Source organism: Rhinichthys klamathensis, unplaced genomic scaffold (assembly GCF_029890125.1).
Source record: "Rhinichthys klamathensis goyatoka isolate OS25496 unplaced genomic scaffold, OSU_Roscu_1.1 h1tg000509l_1, whole genome shotgun sequence".
Lineage (NCBI taxonomy): Eukaryota > Metazoa > Chordata > Actinopteri > Cypriniformes > Leuciscidae > Rhinichthys > Rhinichthys klamathensis.
Window position 1 is genome coordinate 268069 of NW_026606990.1, and position 21617 is coordinate 289685.

The 21617-nt window shown below is 37.3% G+C and overlaps 1 protein-coding gene across 11 annotated transcripts in view; it reads left to right on the plus strand.

The window, feature by feature from the left end:
- Nucleotides 1-10904, plus strand: part of LOC130072825 (protocadherin alpha-C2-like) — a 121801-nt gene extending 110897 nt beyond the window's left edge. For 9 of the 11 annotated variants that reach the window (XM_056238105.1, XM_056238107.1, XM_056238108.1 and 6 more), the window contains one exon: nt 10176-10904. In XM_056238105.1, the coding sequence (XP_056094080.1) occupies nt 10176-10471 (296 nt within the window). In that variant the 3' untranslated portion in view covers nt 10472-10904. The remainder of the gene's footprint in view (nt 1-10175) is intronic. The other 2 variants (XM_056238109.1, XM_056238110.1) reach the window with 1 other exon arrangement.
- The last annotated feature ends 10713 nt before the right edge of the window (nt 10905-21617 follow it).

Below are 21617 nucleotides of genomic sequence, written 5' to 3' on the forward strand. Positions count from 1 at the left end.
CGATTAGGAGATGAATATTAATAATGGTCAGCTCAGACTATTTCAACACAAACACGCACACATTCTCCCTCGCTCGCTGACTGTGGCGATGTCCGCTCATGGTAATTAATCCACAATATTGGATTCTATCTCCATTTTGCCTAGTCTCTCTTTCTCGCACTCCAAATAATTGAAGAATCACCTGTCTTTCTGTAGAGGACAGAGTCTCGGTTATTCATCAGAGATGTCTGCACACGCTCAAAGGCCATAAACGGATCACCACAAACATCAGGGCAAAACATATTAAGATAAAATAAGTTTTTATCACAGAATCAACAAGCACAGGCTTAGAATAACAAATTGTTTCATGAAGAGTCAGCTCTAGGCTTGTGTTTGTAGCCATATAATATTGATGTGGTCTATTGTAGAACATTATGTTGAGGAAATAAACATCCGGTTACACAAAATGGGATTAATTTTAGTATTACAGCAATACTCTCTGGCATTCGTGTGCACTCATCTCGTAGGCAGCAATACCATTTTGTCTGGAATAATTTCCTGGGTCACAAGGTCATAGGTAAGAACCAGGATGCAATTAATGCATATTTAATTTCCTAATTAACTGGATGCGGGTTACAGATGTCTATGTTGAGGCTCGACCCTCTTGGATGGAACGATGATGGGACTTCTGGAGGTGTTCAGAATAATGAATGGAATTTAGTTTCAATAAGATGAAAGGGAGAGAAGCAGGGAGAGAGGACAAAACGGGCACAATTACTTGGGTGATGAAAGGGCAATTTGTTCTAATTAAGTCTCTGATGATGACTGCAAAAGCAAAGGCTGGAAATGAAAGAAATAAGCCTCTTTAGATTTTAGCGCTCTCTCTCTCTCTCTCTTTCTCATGAGAATGTTTATCTCATTTACAAATATTTCACAAGCTTCCAAGTCTGAACTGCTCAGCTTTTAAAGTATTAGTTCAGCCAAATATTAAATACTCACCTTTACATTGTTCCTAAGGTTCTTTCTTCTATGAACCACAAATAAGAACTGTTAATTCTGCTTGTTTTGCATACAATGCAAGCATGCAGTGACCATAGGCTGTCAAGCTGCCAAAAGAAATACGTGTTGTCCATACTATTCTAATCTTCTGAAGCATTATGGTAACTTTGTCTGGTGAAATTAACTGAAATAAAGGTTGTTATTCACTAAAACCTGTCTCTCTGCTGTAGCCCTTATATACTGTAGCATTTACTTTTCTTATTTTCAAGCCTACAATCAAACAGTCATGTGACCAGCCATACACAGAGTTTTATAAATACAGAGGTCCCAAAATTGAGCTTGGCGTCCGAGGACAATTGTCATTTTGACAATTATAAATTACATTATGAATCACAAAAATTATATATTTTCTTTTCAAAATGCTGTCATTAGTTACACTTTGTTGATGGTCCCCTTTAGACATTCTGTTGACTAAGTAACCTTGCATCTACATGTCTACTAACTCTCAATAGAGTATTAGTTGAGTATTAGTAGACGGTTAGGGTTAGTAGATTAAGTTGACTTGTACTTTCAAAGTAACTTATAGTCAATAGATTGTCTGTTGGTGGACCATGAAAATAAAGTGTTAGCAGATATTAAGCAGACAATCTACTAATACTCTAATGAGAGTTAGTTGACCCATAGGTGCAGCATTGCTTAAAGTCGACAGAATGTCTAAGCGGGAACATTAAAATAAAGTGTTACCGCAACATTAGAAAAAAGGTTATTAGTTTGCATCCCTGATTATTTATGTCGTATAACATTTCTATCATAAAACAGCTATCAAATAATTATTCTTTAGTTTAGCTACTTGCATACATCTTATTTGATTTGCAGCCTCTGCGAACAGTAAAGCCTTTGATTTGATTGGTCGTTTCAAACATTTTGACATTGTCGAGCGCTGAAGACCGCTGACACAGCTAATGAGAAAGTCGGTTATCATGGTGTTGTGCGATATCCTTGCAGCACAAAAGTAGGGTTAATACTATACAATTATTTCACAGCTTTTATTATATACACCTCATAAAAAAGAATACAGCCCTTAGGACCTCAATGGTGGCTATGGCCATGCATGTGACACATAAAAACCAGTAGTGTTTGGCATCAAATGGCACGACGCCTCTTCATAAATGAGATTTGAACGCTACTGTAAAGGGCGAGATTTAGAGAATAATTACATAAATTTGAGTTAGTTATAGAATGTTGTGCATGAATAATATGGACCACTTCAATTGTGTGTGCCGAGATTTGGAGCTTGAGAGACGGACAGCTTGATCCGTAAAGTATTACATTTAAATTTTTGGACAGAAGGAGATGAGAACAGCTAGACATGAGTTATAGAGTCAGACAACACCATCAGTTTTGTTACCAGCAGCAGAGGCACTCATGTGAATGTTTCAGTAGGTCTGTGGTGGTGTAAAGTAGTGCTGGTTGGTTTTATGTGATGCTGGAGGTTTGTGTTGTATTAAAATATTCGTCTGCATTTTTATGAGCTTCATTTTGGCTCTGCTGTGCAAAACACTGGAGAAGCCAACGCCCCTCTCTCGCTCTCTATGTTGTGTGTGAAACAGATGGGCAAAACCAAAGCGTAGATCAGCAGAATTACAATAACAGGATGGAGCATGTTGTCTCTCTCATTTTCTGTCTTTTTATTTTATTTTTGTCTGTCTCATTTTTCCAAAATGCAGTAAAATGCTAGCGATGGAGTGTTTGAGAGAGAGAGAGAGAGAGAGAGAGAGAGAGAGAGAGAGAGAGAGAGAGAGAGAGAGAGAGAGAGAGAGAGAGAGAGAGAGAGAGAAGAGAGAGAGAGAGAGAGGGGCAGAGGGCAGGTAGACAGCCAAAAGGAAAGAGGGATAGAGAAAGTGACAATGAGAGAAAAAAAGCTTGACCGAGGGGGAGAGTGAAAGAGAAAACAGAGAGGTGCAGAGAGGAGGGTGCTGTGACTGCCTCTGTTGCTAGGGGAGAGAAGTATTTGACCATTAGAGAGAGAGAGAGAGAGAGAGCGTTCTGTATTAGTTTCCATCAGTGTCTCTGCCACAGCCAGTTTTCACTGGAAGACTCAGTTTCCACGGCAACCATTCATACCACGAACATTATGTTGGTAGAGAGGGAGGGTGAGAGAGAAACAAGCCAAGGAGAAATGCAAAATATATAGAGAAAGAAAGGGGTGTGGCTGAACGAGAGAGTTAACAGAACGGCGTATAAAATAAAACAAATGGATATAACTGTGCATGTAAGAGGACGAAGGACGATCAGATGAGAAAAGGACAGGTGAAATTGTACTAAATGGATGAGAAAATACAGAATTACCAAGAGAGAGGGAGTTTTCAATGCTTTGACTATACAAAATATACCTTTTTATCATGCCAATTTGAATTGAAATATATTTTTATGCTGCTATTTGCTGGTTTATAGAAGGTTGGGTACAGATGGATGAATGGAGAGATAAATGGATGAGTGTGCCCTATCCTGATCTTCCTGTTTAAAGATCACCTCTACAGGTGGGCCGACCTGCACAGCCCACAGGCTCTCATTTCAGCTACAGCGCCATATGGCACACGAACCCAACACACATACTCCTAATCCAACACAAATACAACATGCACACACTTCTTATTGGCAACAAGCTTATTTAACATTTTCAAAATTCAATAAAAAAGGAATATCAATAAAAAAAGCGAGAGGCAAACTTTTGACTCTTTTGTCGAGAGACAAAGCAATATAGTATAGCCGGACAATTATACTGTGCAAATCAAACATGTTAACCGGTCTGACTGAGTTCCAGTGATTTTATGATTTTGGTTTTAGCATTCACTTTAGTCAGTCAGTGTCACAGAGGAAAGACTGTGCAGAAGATTGTGTGTGAAAGAGTGTGTTTTGTATGCTGTAGGTCTTGTGGAATTTTCCAGAACACGCCAGGGGCTTTAATCAGCTCAAGAGGGTAAACTAAGGACAATCACTCTGCTTTCTGTCTGTCTGAGTCAATGTTTGTCTCCATACTCAACTTTGAATGAGGCTTGGAGATATGAGGATTTCGTTCATTCATTCATTCATTTGCGCGCACGTGCGTGTTCATGTGTGCGTGTTCGTGTGTGTGTGTGTTTACTTGACAATATTTTGTGGACAGATATGTACCCAGAAGTGAGCAAAATCTTTTTTAAATTGGAAGTTTTCTGTTCTGGTTTGGGTATGGGTATGGGTTAGGTTGTGTTTGTGTGTGTTTATATTCATCCCTGCTCTTAATGGAAAACAGTGATACAAACATTATTACACAAAATTACAACAAAACAAAATAATAAAATTATTCTCATAACATGTAGTACTCTCATTACATAGAGCTGAACTATCCTCCATAACACACACACACACACACATACACACTGCTGTCTTGGCTGGCTCATGAGAAAGCTTGTGTGTGCCATCTGGCATATTTAATCAGGATTACTAGAGCTTGACGTACCAAGGTGTGGCACACACACACACACACACACACACACACACAGATGCACAAAACAATCAGATATATTCATTGTGTACAGGCAATCAGTTTCACATGCACATAATATCTAATAAAATTTGCATGCATGCCCACACATTCTTTATTAGTCACACACACAGTAAATGAAAAATAATCAATTTTTAATGATTTCATGTGAAAGCATGTAATTTAGTAATTTATATGTTACAGTAAGTAACATGAACTTTGGTAAATAGATATATCTACTCAACATGTATTTTAATCTAAACATTTGTATATTTAATTATAAAGATTGAAAAATTGTATATCTCAGACTGGCTGTTGCGGTATATGTGAAATCAGCCCATTTTCTGTGCTTCATGCACAAGAGCATGAACACAAATCTGCTGTCATCTGCTGTTATACACACACACACACACACACACACACACATACATAGTTGTTGAAAAGTGATGTGGTTTCATCTAAACAAACCCATAATTCCTTGGCTCTGCAGTGTTGTTCAGAAATCTGCTCCTTCAGGAGTTTAGCGTTGGAGTTTGGCTCATATTTCATCCTCAGACTGCCCTTCCTCACCTCCTCTTCTGCATTATGTAAGATGGCACTACAGTCCTCCTTGAGAAAGAGAGATACATAGAGAGTAGATGGGAGTGGGTCGGCAGACTCGTTGTTTTTATAATGATGAGATGATTTGATTTTCTCCCCATCATCGTTTTATGAGCTGGATATTTCACTGGCCATAATAATCATGCCCTTGTCATGCAGCTTATTAAACCTGTGCCATTATCTGCCAGCCAGACGTGTGTCTTTGTCGAAAGGCTGCATTACATGAAAGGTCAAGGCGAGACAGAAATGCAGAGGATGTTGCTGTCAATGTAGATAGGTTGGGAAAGTTGAAACTGTTTTTTGCCAAGACACAAACTACTCATAACTTAAAGCCTTTAAAGGATGCTTTAAATTATGAGTAATTTTTCAAATAGCTTTCCCAAACTCTACCTCGTCAATGTCCCACACAGTTCTTGAACCAGCTGAGATACTGTCATGCTACTGAAAATATAGATAACTTAATAGAATTGCTACTTTGAGTTAGATAACTCCCCAATGCTGGTGAATTTTGTGCCTTAGTTATCATTCCGACAGTATAAAGAAAGGCAGATAAACAAAATGGGAGGGCATGAAGAAAGGAAATGAAGACATGATGAAAGAGTACATGCGAGAGGGAGAAGAGAGAAAACAAAGCCATTTGGGCGTTTAGTGTTACTGAGGGATTTGGAAGGGTAGTCAGTTCTCTGAGGACTCATACTGGATGCTCTCTCTCTCTCTCTCTCTCTCTCTCTCTCTCTCTCTCTCTCTCTCTCTCTCTCTCTCTCTCTCTCTCTCTCTCTCTCTCTCTCTTAATTCACACCCACAATAGTGAATACAGACCTTCTTTCACTCACAGATATCATAGTCAATGTTTCTAAGGTTGTAATCCGTCTTAATCTTCACCGCAACATAAGCTATAGACAAAAGGTGAGGTGCAGACAAAGACCTGCACACAGATACAATGCCAAAGGTGTTGTCTGTATTAAACTAAGCGATGTTGTGGTGATCCGGTGACAGTATAAATGAGAAGACTTGCTCATCAGACAGATAGAGAGAGATATTCAGCAGTGTGGCGTACAGGGGACCTCATACATTAGACCAGCTAATTTAGAGTAATTTACATTTAAAGCTGACATTATTACATTATGGCCCGGTTCCCCAGACAGGGTTTAGATTAAGCCAGGGTTAGGCCTTAGTTCAATTAGGACATTAAAGTAGCTTTTTTAAATGTGCTTTTGAAAAAAAACATTATTTGTGTGTATCTTGAGACAAAACAAACAACACTGATATATTTTAAGATTTGTCAGTGCAAGTTGCTTTCAGTTAAGACAGCTCAAACATGCATTTTAGTCTGGGACTAGACTTAAATGCAAACCGAGGGTAAATCAAAAAGGGGGAAAAAAAGGTTGGTGAACATATGTTACAGTAAGATAGTAAATGTGGTCCATTTTGTTTTCCTTCTGAGTATAAGGGTGCTTTCACACTGGGCTCGTTTGCTGCGGTCCGAGCCGGAGCGCGATTGTTCCCGGCGCTGATTCCTTTGTGCTGTGTGTGAATACACTGCAGGCTCACTCTCGCTCGTATCTCCAGGTTCAGAAAGTAAAATTCCTCCTCAGTATTTTGTTCCAATCACCTGGATTTGCTAATTAGCACCGTTTTTCAGCCAGGAGATAGAACTATTTAGTGAAATCAGCTGGCTGAGGTTATGGGTGAAATAAACATATGGCAGGACTTTTACTTTCTGAACCTTGGACTTTACACCTCTGCTCGCATCCAGGGTAAATCATCAATATCATCCCTTATATGTGTTTTATTTAACTAAATACATCATAAAAACGCATGCACACAGGTTAGTTTACTTCCTGAACAAGTGCGCACCCGAGTCAGTGTTGCTTTCACATTCAGGCGAACCGTGGCACGGTTCGAGTGCAACCGAACTTAGACCACCTCTCCAGGTAGTCTCGCGTCCGGTACCCCAGTGCGCACCCGGGTCCGCATTACAGCGTTCACATTAGCAATTTGTCATGCGAACCGTGCCCTGTTCCGAACTAAACTGCCAGTGTGAAAGCACCCTAATATATCACAATTTTGAATACAAAGTCAAATATGGAAATTAGCGTCTTATCTATTGAATGGACTGACTGAATCCTGAATCCTCATACATTTCTTAAAGGGGTCATATAATGCCATTTTTGTACAAGCTAATATGATTCTTTAGGGTCTAAATTAAAAATTTGTAATATACTTTAATTAAAAATTCTCATTAGTATTGTAAGAAAACACTTATTTTACCTGGTCAAAAACAGCTCTGTTTTCAGCACGCCGTTTCAGTGCATATGACTTTAAATGATAATGAGCTTTGCTCACCCCGCCTCTCTGTTCTGTGCGTACACCGTTTGTAACACAATAACACAATACCATAACGCGTTGTTCATTATAAACGTGGGATTATGAATTATATTGAGAACGTTGTACATAGAAAACATGCCGTAATGTACCCTGAGTGTAAACCGAGTGTAAACCATCGTGAAGCGTGCAGCTGGCGATTTGCAAAGATTAATATAAATATTAATATAAAGATTAATAAAACGTTACACTCACTTTAGTTCTTCTGAAGGTTCAGCAGGAAGACGAATAGGTTCCGATCCTTTATTCAGGTGCAGCTTCTCAGCAAAACCAGCTTTACACTGATCCTCGTTTATAAAGCAGTCCACTGAGAAATGATTCGGCAAACATGAGAGCATTGACGTTGCTCGTGGGGAATATTCCCTTCGAAAACAAACTCAGCCACTGCGTCTTCAGCGGTTCAGATTTAGGAACATTAAAATGACTGTTCGTTATTACACCCAAGAACAGAACACCACAATCGCTTAGACGCCATTCTGCTCATAGACAGACAGTGCTCCAGCATATCAACAATGACCGCGCCGGTCCGCGCAGACTATGATTGACAGCTCGCTCACGAGCGAGGGCGGGTCTGTGTTGAATGACTGCTGTCAATCAACAATCACGGGAGGGGCGTCCGTTTTATTGACGTCACAAAAACGAACGGCTCAATTTGAGGCAGGGGAAAACATATAAGGAGATTAAAACAAAAACACTGGATGGATTTTTATCATTATATGATGGTTGTGCACAGGCACTGCCAACACACATTTCAGTACAATCAACTTGTAAAAGTGCATGTACCATTATATGACCCCTTTAATAAATGTTCTCTTGAAATAAATCAAAAGAAGCTCTTATAGGTTGTTTCGTCCACATGCTTTCAGTGGCAGATTTATGGAGCATTTTAAAAGACAGAAAATATATTTGTTTAAGAGTGTTTTATTAAAGACACTGCAAAATGCACTCTTCTCCACCAAAAAGAATAGAAGAAAACAAGACACCGTCCCGTATACGGGACGCCTAACTTTACTTTGCTATATTACTAAATCCTAATCTAATTATGACAAACTATATATGGTTGTAAAGGTCTAAGACTCCTAAATAGATATTTGACTGCTGTTTTTTGCTACAAATTATGTAGGAAGAGTAACCGATGAATTTTTGACAAGAGTGCACCTCAAAAAAATCTGCATCATAACAGGAGTTCTGACCTTTGTCACAAAAAGTTGACGCACACACCTTTAATAATTGAAACTTTGGTTTTCATGCTAAAAGTTCATAATAAAACATAAAAATCTAGTATTTTTCAATAAAAAATTATAAAATAATATTATCCTCTAAAAAGTACAATATATAGTTATCATAAATTGGGTATCATTTGAAAGCTTACAAACTCAGAATTCATCCTGTGAAAACCATTTTGAAATTGAACGTTGCGTTACCATAGAAACGGTACTCTAAATTATTTTATCAGGCTCCTCCCCTTTTGGGCATCATTATATTTCATCATTTATGATCAAAACCTTTTCTAATCTTGACAAAACACATATTGTCAGAAAGGTCTAAGTCTCAAGGTTCCAAGTTTTGTGACAGAATTGATATTTGGACAGAAATGTAGTAATTTGTTAAGGCAGAATGTAAACAACTAAATTCAATGTAATGTATGTCACCCGGTGGCTATTTTTGGTACTACGCCTAAACAAAATCTCATGGGAACTTCAATTTTTGTGATATCAACTTCAAATTTGGAACACTACTTGGTTAGATATATAGCTTTGATTTTATAGTAATTTTAGAGTAAAAAATATTTTGTAAAATATATATTTTTTATAAAATAAAAAATATATAGTACAGTATATTTGATTTACTGTAAATTTAAACTTCCATAACTTTTTCATACTTTCATTTTTTGAAGTGTTTTCACTTCAGCAATAATCTGCTGAGTGTTTCCTTTAAAACAAGACGAAACTTAGGTCTATATTCCAAAGCATTCTTGAATTACAACCATTTAAGTTTGAATAGTGCGTTTTAACCCCCATTCTCAAAAAGGGGGGTGACAGCGAAGGGGTTAAAAAGGAGAGGGATAAACATCATAAGTGCATGCTTCTGTTTGTTCATTCTCGTGGATAGCATGTGTATTGGATTGAATGGTGTGTCTATGAGAGTGTTTGTTTCGTTGAAAATGAACTGGTTCAGTTGGTTATTTTTTGCATGACTGCAAAGTTTTCCTTCTCTCAGGCTTAATATTGCTGATTCACTGTGTGTTCAAACACGGTTCTATAAAGGGTTCCGCCAGAAATAGAACCTTTTAGGGGTTCCTATCATGGGATCATTTTATCGATTTAGTTTTAATAAATTTTTGTTTTAATTATTTTTTTATTTTGTAAATTCAACCTCACATAAACATACTTTATCTCTAGAAAAATGTAAATAACCTATTAAACATGAAAGTATTATACAGTCATTCAAGACATTTCTCTTTATATAGTACCTTTTTGGCATAAAAAGGTTCTTAAGATTGAGTCAAGAACCATAGCGTTCGATATAGAACCCAATCTGACCTTTTATTTCTAAGAGGGAAGTGTCTTATTTCAGGGTCCAGGGGACATTCCTCACATCTGAAACACAGCGTGGTCCTTCCTAACCCTTTCATTGTTATATTTTTGAAGATTGTAATAGATGGTCTCTTTTTGTCTTTGTTTCATAGACAATGAGGGTGGAGAGGTCTCTCCACCCGTAGGAGCCGGAGTGGACAGCAACAGTTGGCATTTCAGATACGGGCCGGGTCCCGGAGGCCCTCCGCACCTGAAACCCGGTGAGATGCCTCCTGAAGCCTTCATCATCCCTGGATCGCCGGCTATTATTTCCATCAGACAAGGACAAGACGGAGATGACAAGAGCGACTTTATTACGTTTGGAAAAAAGGAAGAGAAGAAGAAGAAGAAAAAGAAGAAGGAGAAGAAGGATAAGCGTGAGAAAGGGAAAGATGATGATGATGATTAGAGAGACAGAGGAAGGAGCTAAAGAAAGAGCTGATTTTTTTTAAAGACAGAAGTCTCAACAAAAGTCTGAAGAACAAAACGTGTATTTATTAATCCTAAAATCCATTTTTGGGGCTCAAGCAAACATTGAACACTCTACTTGAAAATGTTGGAGTAATTTTCTATCATTATCCAATCTCGTTTGGCTTTACACTAATAGCTGGCATTCCCCTTTCTTTTCAATTGATTAATCTCGTCTTGATGAGCTGTTATATGATTGATTAATATTCACCCAAGCCAATATTCAGCATTAAATGTCCTTCAGACTCATGTTGGTACAACTGTCTTATTAATCCTCTTGGTTTTTGTTTTCCAATCTTTTTGATAGGGAGACAAAATCTGATTTGAAAAGTTTGTAAGCCGTGTGCCGCTTCAGGTGTGCTATTGTAGTAAAATGGAGGGGGGAAAAAATAAAGGAGGGATTCAAAATTGTGTAAAGTTAGAGATTATAGAAGCAAGACACACGCTGGTGTAAATACGCAGGTTGGGCACCGCTGTATGTAAAACAGCGAAGACGCTAAATTAACGCTTTTGCTCGTTCACTTCTCCTGGTGTGGGATGTACGAAACATCCGTAAAACAAGAGACATCAAAACATATTTTCACAAAGTCTCACATCCTGGACAAAACAAAAAAAAACAAAAAAAAAACTGTGTTTTATCAACAAACAAACTAAAAAAAAAGACAAAAAAAATGTATACCGAATGATGGAATGCACTTTTGTTTTGTTGCTTTAATTTTGTTACCAGCAAATGTTCTCCGAGGCATAGTATATATGTGAGCAAATAGTCCCATATAAACACAGACCTGCACATATATAGACACACACATCTAGTAAACAGGGTCAAAAATCAGTGCATCTCCAGCAGCTCCCAAAACCTCTCCTGCTCTGAAACGTGTCTAACCTGGTAACCTGGTTGGGTTTTTGTCAGAGGTTGACCAGCAGCTGGAGAGGTTCACTCTTAGTGAATTTTAAAGATGCAAAGCTCACAAGTCAATATCACTCATGAGAAATCAGATCTTCGGGGACCTGGTTATGCGCCCTGTCGCTTATCGGGATGGCTGAGAATGTTTATGCATTGTGAACAGTATTACTGTTGATTCACCAAACCTTAAACACCTTTGATCCCATAATCTATCCTTAAATATCCTCTGTAGAAAAGGCATGAGTGTTATGCCGTGAATTTTTCGGTGGCATTGCCTCATACCTGTAGTTTACCCGTTAACCTTGACCCTTCTATCCCAACCCTAATTTTGTGCCTGCTTTCTCAGCTGAGCTTAGTATGCCTAGTGTCATACAACACGCCTCCTTTCTGCTTGCTGTCTGGAGGACCAACACTACCCAAGAGCAAAGAACACAACATATTAGCTAGGAGTTTTCAAATTTGGGCAAAGAAGGGCAGGGGTTTTCTTGTGCACCATTTTTATAAGCTTTAAGTGAATTTTATTGCTACTGTACAGAGCTACTGTCTGTCTGTTTGTCTCTCTCTTGATCTCTCTGCTGGGTAGGCTAGCTCTAGACATTGTGGTGTACTCATGTAGTATGGAGTAATGCAGACAACGCCTGTCAAATCCCCTCCCCCCAGAAGACAGAAGCCCCTCCCACAGCACTGTCGTATGCAAATGATCCAGTGCTGTCCAATCAACCTCAGCTCTGTCTCTGTATAAGACATTGTATTTTCAGCTGGTCTCTCATCGGTTCATTCTCAGAAAGAGAAGGGAAGGGAGAACGGCTTAGGCAAGGGGTGGAGATTTGTAGAGAAAACTGTGGGGCGAAAATCTGGGCTTTTTGTCCATTTGAACCAATGTTAAAGATCAATCTGTGCCACTAGCAGCACCAAACAGAATTTCCCCCTGTCTGCCTTAAATTGAACAAACTATTGGTTATGAGCCGATGTGTTGCTGTGTCAGGCTGATTGTGATGCTCAAACAAACAAAGCAATGATTTACCAGACAGATCCAGTGTTTACACTTTAAACTTGGATACAAGTATTTAAACATTAAAATATTACACACAATACCTTTACCAATTGAAAGTGTTTGCAACAAAGTTCAGACTGTTGTCTCCACCCCATGCCTTTTAAACCCTGCTTTAGTGTCTGATCACGTCTGTGCTCTGATGCTATTGGTTCCTTCACTTGCCTGCCTACCTTGATGCCACGCACCCAAAAACACGTCTCGAACCGATGTCACAATTACTCAAACGTGACTGCTGCATGACCTTACCAGAAAGAAAACACTTACTATATAGAGATATATATGAATATAGATATAGATGGCTATGATTTTACTATTTTTCTTTATAGTTTTTATTCATTATTCACACAAGAGATTTGTGTATGTACCGTCTCTGAGCCTTTTGCATACTGACACCTCTTCACCGACTTACAGTGGACAGTTATGACGTTACTAAACCTTGGTATTTGTAAATGCTCTATCGTGTGATGCCCTGAAGCTCTCGTTTTCCCCCCCCCTATTCTTTATGATTTTGGTTTATGATAACAAAAAAAAAAAAAAAACTTTTGTGTTTGACATACTGATCAAACTAGCACTGTATATTGTAGCTAAATTATGTATGATGATTCTATCCCTACTCTTTCACTTCTTTGACAAAGAAATAAAAAAAAAAAAAACAGGAAAAAACATCCTGATGTAAAATACAATATATGTAGTGTTGCTTGTATCTAGTGAGCGTTCATGCTGTCATTCTTTCTCAATGTCTGGTGGTGATCAGTAGGTGGCGCTGTGCTGTCCAACTGAATGGCGATCATCTGTTGTTAAACCCTCTTCTTTTGTACACCTGCTCATCAATGTGATGGTGAATTAGTGACTTTCATTCCTTTCTTATTTTCTCTTTATATATTTTTTTTCATTATGATGGAAAAGTGGTCATGTGTTTTGTTTATAAATCACAAAATAAATAAACTTTTCTTTCTTAAGAATGTGAATGTTGTCAGTGTTTCTGTGTCTGTGAGTCTGTTGTTGAAATGATTTTGGATGATATGCTTTAATCAGAAACATTTATTTCAGGATATTCTGTTTACTGTCTATGTCAGCAGCCAAAAATAAGTATTGGTGTACAAAACAAAATCTAGTTTTACTGAAAAAAAAAATAGATAGATAGATGGATGGATGGATGGATGGATGGATGGATAATTAGATAGATAGATAGATAGATAGATAGATAGATAGATAGATAGATAGATAGATAGATAGATAGATAGATAGATAGATAGATAGATATGCAGTAGTTAAGACTGGATTAGACGCCACAGACACACATTTCATCTATATTAGCTTTGACAAGCAGACAACCCAGTCAACAATCTAGGCAAGCGTGACTGTGTGTGTGAAGGTTCAGATTCGACACACTTCTCTTTGCTCATCTGCCTATTTGATGGCGGTAATAATCATGATTAGTAATTCACTGAGAGATTTACTAATACAGACATCTTGCTCTGAAATCGCTCTCTCTCCAGCAGTGTCTGCTGTTCATGCTAATGCAGCCCATTCTCATCCCTAGGCGTCATGAAACTGACGCCTTGGGAATCATTTTGACCATGCTTCAATATTCGACGCTTTAGGCACCCTTTAGCGTCAGTTACATGACGCGATCCTAGGGCGTCATCTTGCTGACGCTTTACCTTTAACGTCAGTTAGATGACGCTATCTAATCCTAACCCTACCCCAGACCTAAACCTACCCGCGTCATCTAACTGACGCTTAGGTAAAGCGTCAGTAAGATGACGCCCTAGGATCGCGTCATGTAACTGACGCTAAAGGGTGCCTAAAGCGTCGAATATAGAAGCATGGTCAAAATTGTCATTTTAGTGACGCCTTGGGGTGAGAATGCGTTGGCTAATGATGTTACTGTCTTCAGCACTTCGAGGAGGTTAACGGAAGGTCACGTTGAAGGCGGGTGTAATACTCTTGCATTGCTTGTCTTCACTCTTTGTTTTTATGCTAGCATGTGACATCTTGGATGAAGTTACTAGTTCGGCTGTTCCATCTTCAAAATCCTCTTTAATCTAACATCAAAGAAAGAGAGCGAGTGTGTGTGTGTGTGTGTGTGTGTGTGTGTTGGTGCGTAAGGTTCAAGAGTTCAGCTTAATTCTGTCTAGAGAAAAATATATACATTTCTTTCTCAGCACCCTCTCTTTTTATTTGATCTTTGGAGGCTGTTTCTATGGTTACTATAATGATGGAACGGATCTCCATGGCAACAATTCCATTCAGAATTGAGTGTCTGAACAGATATAAAGGTGACAGTTTGGGGAAGGTATGGGATCAGATTGTGCTACAGTCTCCTAACTGCATAGAGTTCTAGAGACCCCACCCATTTAACTTTATTAAACTGGAGATGTCCTCATGGGAGCTGTATACCACACCCAGGAGCATTTCTTTATGGGTCATGACCAGTTTGTGTTTTTAAATTTCCTCTAATTTATGCGGTGGTGAGAAACAAACAAACAACATTATAATGAGATAGTGATGGCCAAAGGCAGTAGTGGCATCACAGCATAGTAAGTCACAAATACAGCATTAATGATAATAACAAAATATATATGAAACAGAATTCAGAAAAAGAAGATGCAAACATACTGACGGAGAAATATAAGGATAAAATACATACGATTTTCTTTCTGCTAGATTGTAAGGACCATATAGGCTGGCATAAATCTCAAATTATATATATATATATATATATATATATTATTGTCATGCAGATTAACTCAGAAACAAGGGAGAGGTAGAACCAAATGCAGAGGATTTAATAAAGTATCAGAATACAAATAACATGCAAACAGAACTGAGAACACCGACATAACTTTAGAAAGACAAGACCAGACAAACAACAAGTGAAACACAGTGACTATACAGACAAGCTAACAAGATAGCAAGGTAACAAGACACACCTGGATACAATCAATGTTGTGGGGAACCAATGAAACAAAAGGACTACAAAGGTACTACAAAACTAGATACAGGAAACAGGAACCTGAAATACAACATGAACGTCCAAACAAACAGGCCCTGCATTCAGACAGGACCAACTAATGAAAATCCTTTCATTTTGGATTGAATGATTTGAAATTGAATGCAGTTTTTTTGGCATCGCATATTATAAACACCTTGACAGATTATGAATTTCAGAATGTCTATACTTTAATGACAACAGTTGATGATCAAAAGAGTGCATTGTCAAACTCACAGATTTGCATTTCAGTGACCTAGAAATCTCAATTATTTAGTATTTCAAAATCCTCTAACTAGTTTATTTCTAGATATAAATGTAAAACATCCCATTTTAATGTGGTCTTGGACTCTTGGACCAAACTGTACAGTATTAATTTAATTAAACATCAAACAATAACTGGTTCACATCTGCTTTCTGGAGTGATGTTTCCTGGATTTTGTGCTCCATGGACTCCACAGGAGACACAGTTTGTACAGTAACAGCGAGTCCCATGGGATGCCTGTCTATTACAGTTCATCGGGGGAATGTGAGCCGAGGTGAGTGTTTTTGTGTTTTCTCTGTTCTGCTCTTTTAGCCTGAATGACTCAGCACATATACAGTATCCTGCAGAGACTCTGCACTTGCAAATCAAAGACACGGTGACGACTAAATGAACGGTTGCCATAAATCAGAGATGAAACTCTTGCACAAACTGTCATCCACCATGGGAAGCAGAATAAAAGTGCCGATTAGAAGATTCACGCTCAAGTGCGCTCTCAATCACTGAGTTACATCAGGAGGGCTGTGTCAGTGTGTTTGTGGGAAGTAAAGGTCAAGTAAGAAATGATGTGTAAACATAAAAACATTGGTTGCAGATTTATGAGAACTTTGCTCATGCTAAATCCATAACCACCATAGCTTAATGTCAGGTTCAGATGCTTGTTTTGCTAAATGTGTTCAGAAAGATTATAAGATGCACTATGTATGCAGTGTATGCTGAATAAAAAACTGAGAAACCATTGACAGGACATATGTGTTGAAATTATTGTCTTCAATCAATGCCTTTTGTTGATTTTTATGTAAATGTAATCAGGTTTCTGAGCAGTAACAATAAAATTCACATACATTTATATGATATGAAAAATGTCAAATAATAATTTTATATTTCTAAACTGAAACCGAAATGATTACAAACTAAAGGTTGTAACAGCTTTCATATCAGATGATTTGATTTTTCTTGCATTAATGCCAATAGCAGGAGAGCATACGTGTTGTAAGCTTTAATAATTTTATTAGAGAATAATGAAGATTCAAACTACAGGAATCCATGGTACATAAATGAAAGGGGTAGTTTAAAAAAAAAACTTTGACATTAAATAGTTACATTTGATGTCTTCTTATTAATATATAAGAATAAGATTAAACAGAGAAAGCTGAGCCACGGAAACTTTAAAAGATGGTTTAGATTGACCAAATGTAGATTTACTGTATGCATATGAATATGGATATGTATATTTTACTGGTACAACTTTAAAATCCAAATAAATAGTCTCTGCAACTTTGCATCAACAGCATAATAAAGAAGTGATGTGAGCTGTTCAGGAACAGACAGATGACACAGTCTCAGCCTTCAATGCATTTTGTTTTTATGACCCTTATTTATGACTAACTAATATTTCCTTCCTAAAAAAATACTAATAATGAGGAACATAAATGTTTAGCCCCGCTCTACAACTGACATGCTGTAGGCTGCAATATTTCTAAAGAGGCGCTCGAGAGGAAAATGTAATTCCAGCCTGACTCACTGCGCGCCGCTGCGCTGCTCCATCTCCTCCTCTGTGCCCACAATATGTGATATACTGAAAAAAATGATTTTTATACCCTTTTACAAGTTTACGAAATATATGGAAATTTAAAATAGAAAAAGTAGAACATATGTCATTTCGTTATAAAAATAGGGGTTCATCATTATTTAAATACGGCCATGCCATGTGAGTTAAAGAATTATAGTGTGTTTATATGTTAGATATATGTTGTTTTAAACTGATATATAATAAATTGAGTTCCCTTTTATATTAGTTAACTGAGTTGACGGTTGTAACGTTTTTTTTTATCTTCAGCCATCAGACTATTCAGACTAATCAGACTAATAGACTATTATTAATCTAAGTAGCCTAAATATGTTTAAATGCCTGTCTTTTCAAATATCTTAATTCAAATGTATTTCTTTAATTTTGTTGTACTGAATTGTTACAAAATGAGTGAACGTATTTAAATGTTCCTGACTTTGGCATGCCATGTTTGTATGTGCCTTTTGTTGTGAAAGAGTACAGATGAAGAAGAGTAGTTGTAAAGATGCACTTTCATTTTGTTATGTTTCTGTAACACACAAAAAAAATTATTATGCACTTTCCTTCTTTCATTATTTCTATCCTTTTTCAGGAGATACATGGCCAGTGTTGAAACATAGCTTATGCATTGTTTTTTTATTGTTTTTTTAATGAAAATACTGCAAACTACAGTGAAATGGCCCTTGTTAAAACATGACCGACATCCCTGGACCTAATTCTAAAATAGTCAGTCCGCATATTTCGAAGGGCTTATTGTGGAAATGAACGATTCATATCAGGTAGGATTTCATTCTTTGTTTAATTAATTTAATTAATTGGTTTCATATTGGCTTTTTTTTTTTAGTACGTTTCATATTGTTTTCAAAATGATGGGTAATTATTAACAAATGACTCATTTTTCTTTTTAAAGAGTTTTTGCAGAAACACATTAACATGAGCATTGCGAAAATATAGCCTAAAGGATACATTTATCGTAGTTATTATCCTATTTAAAAGGCATAGTCTCATACTGTCATCAAAACAACATTAGACCAATTGACTTTCAATGTATGTAATATATTTTTAAACACTTGTTTACTTGATCATATCACCGATTCATTCATCTTCTCTGGCCAATTATAAAATATGTGGCAATAAGCTTTAGTACGTTTTTTTTACACCGTTGTAAATCTAATGTCAGTAAATATCACTTTATCAATTAACATTTTAATTGTAATTCACGTAAGTTTAAGAGAGAATAAGGTGTCGTTAATATTTTTGTGGGGTTTTGAATCCCTCTCATTAATATGAAATTACTTTCTAAAGGGTTGCTAATTTTCAAGTCACTAAATTTCACTTCAAACATACAATGGCATTTCCCTTAAAGGTATAGTTCACCCAAAAATGAAAATTACCCCATGATTTACTCACCCTCAAGTCATCCTAGGTGTATGCAATAGGAGTATAGTATTCGTCTGAAAGAACCCCAGAAGCGTGTGGAGCACTTTTATCATGGATAGATGCACTTTCATGATTTCACTTTTATGGCTTGCAAAACAGAAACAGCCATTCACTACCATTCTAAAGTTTGGAAGAGCCAGGACATTTTTTTGTATTATAACCCCGAAACAAAATCTAGTTTTACTGAAAAAAAATTGATAGATGGATAGATGGATGGATGGATGGATGGATGGATGGATGGATGGATGGATGGATGGATGGATGGATGGATGGATGGATGGATGGATGGATAGATAGATAGATAGATAGATAGATAGATAGATAGATAGATAGATAGATAGATAGATAGATAGATAGATAGATAGATAGATAGATAGATAGATAGATAGATAGATAGATAGATAGATAGATAGATAGATAGATAGATAGATAGATAGATAGATAGATAGATAGATAGATAGATAGATAGATAGATAGATAGATAGATATGCCGTATTTAAGACTGGATTAGACGCCACAGACACACATTTCATCTATATTAGCTTTGACAAGCAGACAACCCAGTCAACAATCTAGACAAGTGTGACTGTGTGTGTGAAGGTTCAGATTCGACACACTTCTCTTTGCTCATCTGCCTATTTGATGGCAGTAATAATCATGATTAGTAATTCACTGAGAGATTTACTAATACAGACATCTTGCTCTGAAATCGCTCTCTCTCCAGCAGTGTCTGCTGTTCATGCTAATGATGTTACTGTCTTCAGCACTTCGAGGAGGTTAACGGAAGGTCACGTTGAAGGCGGGTGTAATACTCTTGCATTGCTTGTCTTCACTCTTTGTTTTTATGCTAGCATGTGACATCTTGGATGAAGTTACTAGTTCGGCTGTTCCATCTTCAAAATCCTCTTTAATCTAACATCAAAGAAAGAGAGCGAGTGTGTGTGTGTGTGTGTGTGTGTGTTGGTGCGTAAGGTTCAAGAGTTCAGCTTAATTCTGTCTAGAGAAAAATATATACATTTCTTTCTCAGCACCCTCTCTTTTTATTTGATCTTTGGAGGCTGTTTCTATGGTTACTATAATGATGGAACGGATCTCCATGGCAACAATTCCATTCAGAATTGAGTGTCTGAACAGATACAAAGGTGACAGTTTGGGGAAGGTATGGGATCAGATTGTGCTACAGTCTCCTAACTGCATAGAGTTCTAGAGACCCCACCCATTTAACTTTATTAAACTGGAGATGTCCTCATGGGAGCTGTATACCACACCCAGGAGCATATCTTTATGGGTCATGACCAGTTTGTGTTTTTAAATTTCCTCTAATTTATGCGGTGGTGAGAAACAAACAAACAACATTATAATGAGATAGTGATGGCCAAAGGCAGTAGTGGCATCACAGCATAGTAAGTCACAAATACAGCATTAATGATAATAACAAAATATATATGAAACAGAATTCAGAAAAAGAAGATGCAAACATACTGACGGAGAAATATAAGGATAAAATACATACGATTTTCTTTCTGCTAGATTGTAAGGACCATATAGGCTGGCATAAATCTCAAATTATATATATATATATATATATTATTGTCATGCAGATTAACTCAGAAACAAGGGAGAGGTAGAACCAAATGCAGAGGATTTAATAAAGTATCAGAATACAAATAACATGCAAACAGAACTGAGAACACCGACATAACTTTAGAAAGACAAGACCAGACAAACAACAAGTGAAACACAGTGACTATACAGACAAGCTAACAAGATAGCAAGGTAACAAGACACACCTGGATACAATCAATGTTGTGGGGAACCAATGAAACAAAAGGACTACAAAGGTACTACAAAACTAGATACAGGAAACAGGAACCTGAAATACAACATGAACGTCCAAACAAACAGGCCCTGCATTCAGACAGGACCAACTAATGAAAATCCTTTCATTTTGGATTGAATGATTTGAAATTGAATGCAGTTTTTTTGGCATCGCATATTATAAACACCTTGACAGATTATGAATTTCAGAATGTCTATACTTTAATGACAACAGTTGATGATCAAAAGAGTGCATGGTCAAACTCACAGATTTGCATTTCAGTGACCTAGAAATCTCAATTATTTAGTATTTCAAAATCCTCTAACTAGTTTATTTCTAGATATAAATGTAAAACATCCCATTTTAATGTGGTCTTGGACTCTTGGACCAAACTGTACAGTATTAATTTAATTAAACATCAAACAATAACTGGTTCACATCTGCTTTCTGGAGTGATGTTTCCTGGATTTTGTGCTCCATGGACTCCACAGGAGACACAGTTTGTACAGTAACAGCGAGTCCCATGGGATGCCTGTCTATTACAGTTCATCGGGGGAATGTGAGCCGAGGTGAGTGTTTTTGTGTTTTCTCTGTTCTGCTCTTTTAGCCTGAATGACTCAGCACATATACAGTATCCTGCAGAGACTACACACTTGCAAATCAAAGACACGGTGACGACTAAATGAACGGTTGCCATAAATCAGAGATGAAACTCTTGCACAAACTGTCATCCACCATGGGAAGCAGAATAAAAGTGCCGATTAGAAGATTCACGCTCAAGTGCGCTCTCAATCACTGAGTTACATCAGGAGGGCTGTGTCAGTGTGTTTGTGGGAAGTAAAGGTCAAGTAAGAAATGATGTGTAAACATAAAAACATTGGTTGCAGATTTATGAGAACTTTGCTCATGCTAAATCCATAACCACCATAGCTTAATGTCAGGTTCAGATGCTTGTTTTGCTAAATGTGTTCAGAAAGATTATAAGATGCACTATGTATGCAGTGTATGCTGAATAAAAAACTGAGAAACCATTGACAGGACAT